The 9,815-nt window shown below is 35.0% G+C and overlaps 1 protein-coding gene across 1 annotated transcript in view; it reads left to right on the top strand.

The window, feature by feature from the left end:
* LOC140135918 (threonine synthase-like 2) overlaps positions 1 to 5,187 on the top strand; it is a 31,532-nt gene extending 26,345 nt beyond the window's left edge. Inside the window, exons 7-10 of the mRNA XM_072157594.1 lie at positions 1,287 to 1,435; positions 2,501 to 2,626; positions 3,185 to 3,324; positions 3,781 to 5,187. Coding sequence (XP_072013695.1) covers positions 1,287 to 1,435; positions 2,501 to 2,626; positions 3,185 to 3,324; positions 3,781 to 4,033 — 668 coding nt within the window. The 3' untranslated portion in view covers positions 4,034 to 5,187. The remainder of the gene's footprint in view (positions 1 to 1,286; positions 1,436 to 2,500; positions 2,627 to 3,184; positions 3,325 to 3,780) is intronic.
* The last annotated feature ends 4,628 nt before the right edge of the window (positions 5,188 to 9,815 follow it).

Raw genomic sequence — 9,815 nt, forward strand, 5'->3', positions numbered from 1 at the left:
TAGAGGAAAGAGATGAAGTGATGATGAACTGGTAGAAGTGATGAAACCTATAAGCAGAGATGTAGACTTGAGTCGTGTGACTTGGACTCGAGTCTGACTTGAGGCACTATTTTTGGGACTTGTGACTTGACTTGCAACTTTTGCAAAATGACTTACTTGTGACTTAGACAAAAAGACTTGGACTTAAACTTGACAAAATTTACTTGTTACCAATGCAAGTCTGAGGTTACTTTCCTGTAAATTGTAAATTACATTTAGTACTTGGACTTCACTTGGCAATACCTAAGGTTGGGAAAAGGAAATGCAAAACAGATTATATTCATATTAGATAATGATTCATTATTTTTTCCTACAAATATGAAACACAAAACTTGGCAAAAACAAATTCAGTTGAATTAACTTGTTCTTGAACTATCAATGTGACCATTATTATTACTAAGCTTCACTATTATTAGTACTGTACTTCGAAACTCAATTTGATTTCCGCCATATTGAATACCCATCAACAAATCACACCATGACCAACTGGTAAATAGACTTGTAGTGACCTGTGATAAGTTGTGACTTACTTGCGACTTGACTTGTGATTTGATGACTTGTGACTTGACTTGACTTGCAACTTTTTCAAAATGACTTGACTTACTTGGGACTTGGACAAAAGGACTTGTGACTTGGACTTGACTTCCAAAAAATGACTTGTTGACATCTTGTAGCTGGAACTTGGAAGTGCAACATTTGACTGCACGTATGTGTTTGTGTGGGGGTTATGGATTGGTGGTGGTGGGGTGTGTGTGTGGAGAGGTGAGATGGGTAAATTGCCATCAAACCAGTACTAGGGATGGATTTACATGTATGTTGGTGTTGGTGCAGTGGGTTTGTTTACAGTGCCAAACAAGGACATACACACACAAGTATCAACAGAGGATGCCCCTTTAATTAATGTGGGACTGTCCTCACTTTATATGCTTCCTGGTTGTCTGTCATTCCGTTGTCATGTCTAAGATTGCAAGTGCAATTTCTTGGAACTGGTAAAGTGGACAGTGATGCGACTTGGTGGTCTTCAAATTCCAGTAGGTTTTTGTCGCAAAATATGCTAATTTGTAGCTCATTTGCATAATTCCGACCTTTTGAGCTTATAATTTCTCATTCTGTCAGACTGTGTGTGGGGGTGAGTATGCAGGTTTGCACATACACCTGAAAAATAAAATATAATCATTAAATTAATACAAACTTGCTAAACACCAGGTCCGAGACTATTGACATGTGATGTTTTGTTTATTTCTCAGCTGGGTGCTTAGCCAAACACATGGGTCTTCCTATCAAAATAGTATGTGCTGTAAACTGCAATGATATAGTATGTAGAACCATAACACAGGGTGATTATTCAATGGCAGATGAGGTGGTGCCTACCTATGCAACAGCCATGGATATTCAGGTAAAGTATTTGTAGGTTTGTGTCTAAATTAGGGGTGTGATTTTCAGGTCATTTTGTGCCTGGGTACCCGGTGCATTTTTTGGGGCGGGTAACCGGGTACCCGAAATTGCAAAACAAAACAAAAACAAAAACAAAATTTACAAAAAAAAAAATATATACCACACAGGATTAGGTTAGCATGATTTGAATCTGCCACTGTGAAATCCAACATGGTGTTACTCTCAACTTGAGACAAGACACACTATAACAACTGTGATTGTATGTGTCACTTTCAAATCCACTTGAGTTCTACTGATATGATGCTGGGTATGCCAACGACTTCTGTTCAATATATCATATTCTAGTCACTTTTCCAATAGAGTGACCAGAAATATATCACCAAATATGTTATGCATATTGGGACTGCTTATTGTGATCAAACGGCATTATGGTGGTACTTCACCCCTTGATAAATGTGTGACTATTTTTGCATTTTTCTCAAAAAATAATAAGACATTGGTAACAAAAGTTATGTATATTATAGGAGCAAGGAATCCAGTTACTACACTGGAATTTCAGTGACTCAAGACAAGCAGCATGTTATTTATGATATGAAAAGAGGTACTGCTAGAATGTACCTCATATCTTAACATATATAATGAACCACTTGTCTTGAATCACTGAAATTTCAGTGAAGTAATTGAATTCATTGCCCCTATAATATACATAACTTTTGTTACCAGTGTGTAGTTATTTTTTTGAGAAAAATGTAAAATAATTAGTCACAATATTTATCAGGGGTGTAGTACCACCTTAAAGCCACAGACTGCTGTTCCATGCTTCCCAGGAAAATGGCAAGAGAGTAACATGAGTAGGTGTAAATTTCACCTTGAGCACATTGATAGTCTTACAATTAGGGTCTGATTTCCCCCTAGACTACCCAATTCACCCTACATTAGGCTTTTAGACCATAACTTTTCACATAATGTTAGTTCATTCTGTAGCTTTAAGCATGTTATCCGTACCTTTGCAACTTAACATATTTTGTGATTATTTTGAATTTAATGAGACTCATTGACATTTCAGGTACCATACAATATGGAGAGAATTTTCTGGATGGTTACTGGTGGCAATACAGGTGCTGTGAAGGAAGTCATGGACCAGTATCATGAAACTGGCAAAGCTAAAGTTCCAGAGAAAATATGCACAAAGGTGAGCCTTAGCTTGAATTTCTTTCAATTGAGGTTGTTCCTTCTATTACACATTTTGTCGACGGATCCTTAAAGAACTTTGGCAAAGTTACTCTGGATTAGAGAAAAGCGAGGGTAATAAATTTGATTTCACAAGTTTCATCTTCCGATATTGGATTTCATAATTTGATCTCATATACCTCAATTGGTTGAAAGTAGACTCAGCACTGGATTGCCAGAGGGCATATAGTATTGTGACCCAAGTCCAGCTAGTTATAATGACAAGTTGACCAGTGTGTTTTTAAAACTAACTTTCATACCCATGACAATTGCCATGGCATCTGGCTGTCAAAGCTGAAAAAATCTGAAAAAAGCATGCCTTCAAATGTTTTAAGGATTCAAAATGATTTACCCATTTCTCACATCTGTCAAAGGGATCTAACGAAGCAGTTCAGATGAGGGTCAGTCTGAAGCTGGTCAGGAAGTAGTTGGCATAAATTATAGCTCCGGAGCATTACCATAGTACCATGGAACATCAATTTGCTAATCAATATGTTTATATAAAACCTTGTAATTTCAGATTCAAGCCACTCTGAGCTCATTTACATGTGTGCAGGATTGCTTATTGTCAACTATGAAGCGATGTTTTCAAGAAGACCAGTATTCAGTGTGCCCACATACTGCCATAGCTGTGGCATATTACTATGATAAATTGGACAGGTGAGGCAAAGAATGTACAGGAATTCAAGTCTTCTGCAAATTGCAAAAATGGAAAAATTCAGGAAATGATAAGAATTTAGAAAATAGATACAAAAAATGTATTATTATTATTATTTTGGATAACATTTTCAAGTAAAGTAAGGTAATTTCAGCATAAAATAACACAAAACAGTTTTTAAGGGGGCATCCAAGTAGATCCATCAATTCTTCAATATGTAAGATTGTACCTGAAGACTTTGTTTAACAACGAATAATGAAAAAGTTGCTGTGTAGTGTTTGTCACTCGGAATCAAGTATGACGGGCTTAATGTGACAATAGTTTTTAAGGAAAATACTGTTACCATACTATAGTAATAGAAAAAGGCAAAGTATTGTAAAGTTCAAACACTTTGGTATAACCTTTACTTGTACATGGCTTTTTTACATTTATCTAAAATATGAATATTTATTTTACAGTGCACGCAAAGAGGCACAGAACCCCAACCTCTCCTCAGCTAGTACCATGCCATCAGTGTGCATAGCTACAGCTAGTCCAGCTAAATTCCCGGAGGCATCCGTTGCAGCTGGCGTTCCAATATCAACTACGCCAGAGGTCATGGCTCTTCCCAGTCTACCGACTCATGGTATACCAATGGAGAAGGGACAGGATTGGGAAAGCATGTTGAGACAAAAGATTGAAGAAATTACAGCCAGAAATAAATGCACTTAGAAATGAGTATGTACTTCAAAATGAGTACATACTTAAGAATGAGTACCTCAAAATGAGTTCTAATTTATATTTTATTTTATTTTATTTACAATGCTCCAAAGTATTAAATATATTTCTGAATTAATGTAATGTACATTTAATTTCGATACTCAGTTTTAGTCAGAAAACTTACTTGTTTTAGACAATGGGAAAGAATTTAAAATTCTTTTGTATTTTACACACCTATCTGACTTCGCCATTACTGCGGTGTCCCAAGGTCAGGAGTTCCATCCATTATTTATTGTGTGCTATACAGAATTGTACCCGGGAATTGTACACAACAGTCTTTTCAATACACAATCATGAGTATTGAATTATGAATTAAATCTCCTGCTCTGATACATCTGTGTTGTTGTCAATAGAGGGCCAAATACAGTAAACGTTTCTCGGATTGGTGTGTATGTAGGATCTAACATATTCTCTTCTGATTGCAAAGATAAATTTCTGAAGTCATTCCGGTTCAATTAACTGTATTGAGCTTGATAGTGCTTGCAGTGTGAGTTATGATTTGGCATGCTTCTTTAATATGTGACACGGTCTGCTCCATGGGGGGGCCAAAGAAGGCTTTTTTGAAAATTGAGTTACTGTAATTATTACCTAGTAACATTAGGCTATCATATACTGAAAACATCAAATGTCTAGCATACTTGGTTCTAAAGTTATGAAGTTTTTTGATGCCTAATTTCTTATATATATTTTTTTTTTACTACGTGTTTTTACCTTTATCTCAGTTTCAAATGTGCTGCCTTTGGCCTCCATGGACCAGATCATGCCACATATATCAACATCAAAACAGGTGCCAGATATTAGGCTATTCCATTTGAAAGCCATACACCACCTATGGAATGACCCCAGGGGAATGACCTTAATCTTCCACAGAGGGAGTGTGAATTTCAAACAGGATTACCTGAGTTGGCGACTCCATTTAATCTAGACCAGGGCTGTCAACTCTCATGCATTGGGCGTGAGTCTCACATTCAGGCACTTTCTCACGGTCTCACGCCAAGGTAGCATAATCTCACGCCAAGGTAGCATAATCTCACGCCAAGAGCTGCAAAATTATGAAAATTTCACACATTGTAAAATAAATAGTTGGCTCTACCCCCCCCCCCACCCCCACCCCCATTTTTAGATTCTCGAGTGCTGTGGCTCAAATAAGCGTGGGACAAAATAAACATTGTAGTTGGCAAACAATAATTCCATCCCGGTACGCTACTGTCGGACAGTTAGAGAATAAATGATAGGATTTTGTTTTTTGCCTATCAATATCGTGTCATAATGGATGGGCTGGCCAATATTTTGAGTAGTGGATGCGGCGCGCGCCGGGTATCCACTACGATAAAAATATTGGCCAGCCCATCCATTATGACACGATATTGATAGGCAAAAAGACAAAATCCTATCATTTATTCTCATTCTTATTCAGTTTTAATGTAATTTTGCGAGAAAAAACTGCCTTTTTTCAGAAAAAAAATAAAGTTACTTTTGTTAGGTCTTCTCCGTTGTTTTATTTCAACTAAACCATCACGAACATCTAAGCCGCCGAATCGCGTTCTTAGTTCTCGCGCGTATATTACGCGAACGCATAATCGCGCGATCATTGAGAAGCAACAAGCGTGCACGCCGTTGCGTTGCGCTTGCAGCGCGCCCTGACTAATATCACTATCAACTATTGTGAGATATTATACACCTGAAAACCAATCAAATTACGTGAATTCTTTACAAGACGCACCCATTGAATAAGAATGTCTCACGTCACGCAATTCCAAAAAGTTGACAGCCCTGATCTAGACCCACTGTGTCTTCCATAAAACAAAAAAAAGTAGCAAACTTGAATGCAAAATAGCAAACTTGAATGCATTTTGATAAAAATTTCATTTAAACAGTCATCTCAGCCGGGACTGTTCTATCTATCCAATAATATCTGTAGGTTTTTCTTTCAGGATACAGTTAAAACTGAGTCTCCAAGTTAATGGAATTCACAATATGCAAATACATGCCAGGTGTGCTTTGGTATAGTAGTGTTGTATGCAATAAAAATATATTGAATATGAATATACATGATATGAATTTTACAATCACATGACAGCTGCTTTGAATATTTCTATGCCAGCTGTTTTAATCATTTTATAGTAGCAGTTGTAGTAGTATAAGGAATAGGAATAGGGATATTTTAACAACTTAGATAGATCCATGGCGTTCAAAAGGGAAATAATGAACATAACAAAACTACCCAAATTGATCAATTTGTGGTAGAGGCAACATTTCTCATTATAGCAACTCAATCATTGTGGGCAATATCATATCCTGTCTTGTGTGGAATTTAGTCATAAGGCCAAAAAAAAAAGTCTGTCTCAGACACATTTGGTAAAAAAGCAAAGTGTTATGCTTTTTTTATTTTTTTAAATTGTTTTAAAGAAGATGAGCTATGCAATTTTTATTTACAGTCAAGGCACAATATTTATGTACTTTTTGATATTCAAATACAGAAACATAATAATATACATACACAAAGAATAGTTTTGTTTGTCTCTTTTACAAAAACAACAACCAAACTGCAAAGAAAGACAAAATTGGATCTCTATACGATACTGAAAATATCAAAAAAGAATTGAACATATGGGCAAAAAAAAAAGAGAAATTCACATAGCAATGCACGCTGGGTGTCTGAGACATACTTTTTTTGCCTTAGAAACAAACATTTTCTTTCTCACAAGTGTCTGTATGGTGTATTTTATCTTTAAAAGGTTGCTTTTGCATTCAGCTATTTATAACTTAGATTTTCATTTCTTTATAAAACTTTTCATTTTTTTTCTGCCTTTTGTAGTAATTTTTATTCTATCAACTCAATTGTGTGCAAATTGAGCGTGCTATTTACATATACTTTAAATTTAATTTAGCCCAATAATGAGTTATTCCTTTCATTTCATGATAAAAAGTAGTTGTTGTAGAAGTGCGTATACCACTTGTAAAGATGCAAACAAAAATAGCGCCATCAGTGTTCAACTTTGCTTAAAAATGAATAGAGTAACAGCTGTTCTACATGCCATCAAACAACCGTGCAACGAATCGCCTAGGCATATTAGCTGTTATGATGGACTAAATCAGTGCAATATAATTTCTGTAAAACAACGAAACTTGTGCTCAACATGGATGGATTATTATTACACTTTCCAAAGATAATATAATGCTTGTGAATTTGCAATAAAATTTTTACTTTATGAAACTTAATGGCATGATTGTTGTCTTGTGTTGCTGTTGTACCATTGATGTAAATAGTCCTGGGTACAATCACTTTAAAGTAGTGGTGTAACTAGTGGCTGAATATTTGGTTCCAAATGGTATCATCAGTAGATAACAAAATATTGTCAACCTTTCTTACTTACTTTCTTTGTATTTTATAAAAAGAAATACTATCTTGAGTAGATAGCGGAAAAAACAAACAAAAAACATCAAAAACAAACTTTCTAAAACAGATGTTTTCTAAATTTGTGAAATATTGTCTGTTGTTTTATTAGGCCCACAATGCTATCTTCAGAAGATATTCGCTTTGCGCTCGCGTTTAGAAAATGATGCAGATCGTAAATGATGCAAGCCGTAAGTGGGCTTGCGCGTGTTCACAAAAGATGATGCATGTCGCAACGGGTGATTTGCAAATCGCACCGTAAATGGTATCTTGAGTAGATAAAAAACAAACAAACAAACAGACAGACAAACAAACATGAAATATAAAAAAATATAACAAATGATCTTTCTGACTCGTCTCATGCTAAGTCTTATAATTTCTTTCTTTTTTTGTATTATTTCATCAGGTTTAAAAATACTATCATCATAGATAGGCCTAACAAAATATATTCAACCTCTCTCAATTTCTTTCTTTTACAAATAAATACTATCTTCAGTAGATTACGGAAAAACTATAATGATTTGCAAATCACATCGTAAATTCTACCTTGAGTAGATAACAAACGAAGCAAACAAACAAACGTGTAGTAACAAAAAACAAATACCAAATGAAATTTCTGACTTCTATGATTAAAAAAAACCCCATTAGTTCATACGGTTCCAAATGATATCATCAGTAGATAACAAAATATTGTCAACCTTTCTTACTTTCTTCGTATTTTATTTTAAAAAAATACTATCTTGAGTAGATAGCGGAAAAAACAAACAAAAAACATCAAAAACAAATTTTCCTAACAGATGTTTTCTAAATTCGTGAAATATTTTCTGTTGTTTTATTAGGCCCGCAATGCTATCTTCAAAAGATAGCCGTTTGCTCGCGTTCCGAGAAAATGATGCAGATCGTAAATGATGCAGGCCGTAAGTGGGCTCGCGCGTGTTCACAGAAGATGATGCACGTCCCAACGGGTGATTTGCAAATTGCACCGTAAATGGTATCTTGAGTAGATAAAAAGCAAACAAACAAACAGACAAACAAACATGAAATATAAAAAATATACCAAATGATCTTTCTGACTCGTCTCATGCTAAGTCTTATGATTTCTTTCTTTTTTGTATTATTTCATCAGGTTTAAAAATGCTATCATCATAGATAGGGCTAACAAATTATATTCAACCTTTCTCAATTTCTTTCTTTTACAAATAAATACTAGGCCTATCTTCAGTAGATCGCGGAATAACTATAATGATTTGCAAATCACATCGTAAATTCTACCTTGAGTAGATAACAAACAAAGAAGCAAACAAACAACAAACGTGTAGTAACAAAAAACAAATACCAAATGAAATTTCTGACTTCTATGATTAAAAAAGACCCATTAGTTCATACGGTTCCAAATGGTATCATCAGTAGATAACAAAATATTGTCAACCTTTCTTACTTACTTTCTTCGTATTTTATTTAAAAAAAATACTATCTTGAGTAGATAGCGGAAAAAACAAACAAACAAAAAACATCAAAAACAAATTTTCCTAACAGATGTTTTCTAAATTTGTGAAATATTTTTTGTTTTTTTATTAGGCCCGCAATGCTATCTTCAGAAGATAGCCGTTTGCGCGCGTTCCGAGAAAATGATGCAGATCGTAAACGATGCAGGCCGTAAGTGGGCTCGCTCGTGTTGACAGAAGATGATGCATGTCGCAACGGCTGATTTGCAAATCGCACCGTAAATGGTATCTTGAGTAGATAAAAAACAAACAAACAAACAGACAGACAGACAAACATACATGAAATTAAAAAAATATATACCAAATGATCTTTCTGACTCGTCTCATGCTAAGTCTTATGATTTCCTTCTTTTTTCGTATTATTTCATTAGGTTTTAAAAAAATGCTATCATCAGTAGATAGGCCTAACAAAATATATTCAACCTTTCTCAATTTCTCAACTAACAAGCAAACAAATAAACAAACAAACAAAAAACATCAAAACAAACTTTCCTAACAGACGTTTTCTAAATTTGTGCAATATTTTCTGTGTTGTTTTATTAAGCCCGTAAAGCCGTTTGCGAGTTCCGAGAAAATGATGCAGGGCGTATAAGTAGGCTTTGAGCGCGTTTTTTGACAGCAGATGATGCGTGATGTCGCAAAGGGCCTGTATTGATTTGCAAATCACACCGTAAATTCTACCTTGAGTAAATAACAAACAAACCAGCAAAGAAACAACAAACATGTAACAAAAAAATATACCTAATGACATTTCTGACTTCTATGATTAAAAACAATTACTTCATACGGTTCCAAATGGTATCATCAGTAGATAACAAAATATTGTCAACCT

This window comes from Amphiura filiformis, chromosome 16 (assembly GCF_039555335.1).
Source record: "Amphiura filiformis chromosome 16, Afil_fr2py, whole genome shotgun sequence".
NCBI classification, from domain to species: Eukaryota; Metazoa; Echinodermata; class Ophiuroidea; order Amphilepidida; family Amphiuridae; genus Amphiura; species Amphiura filiformis.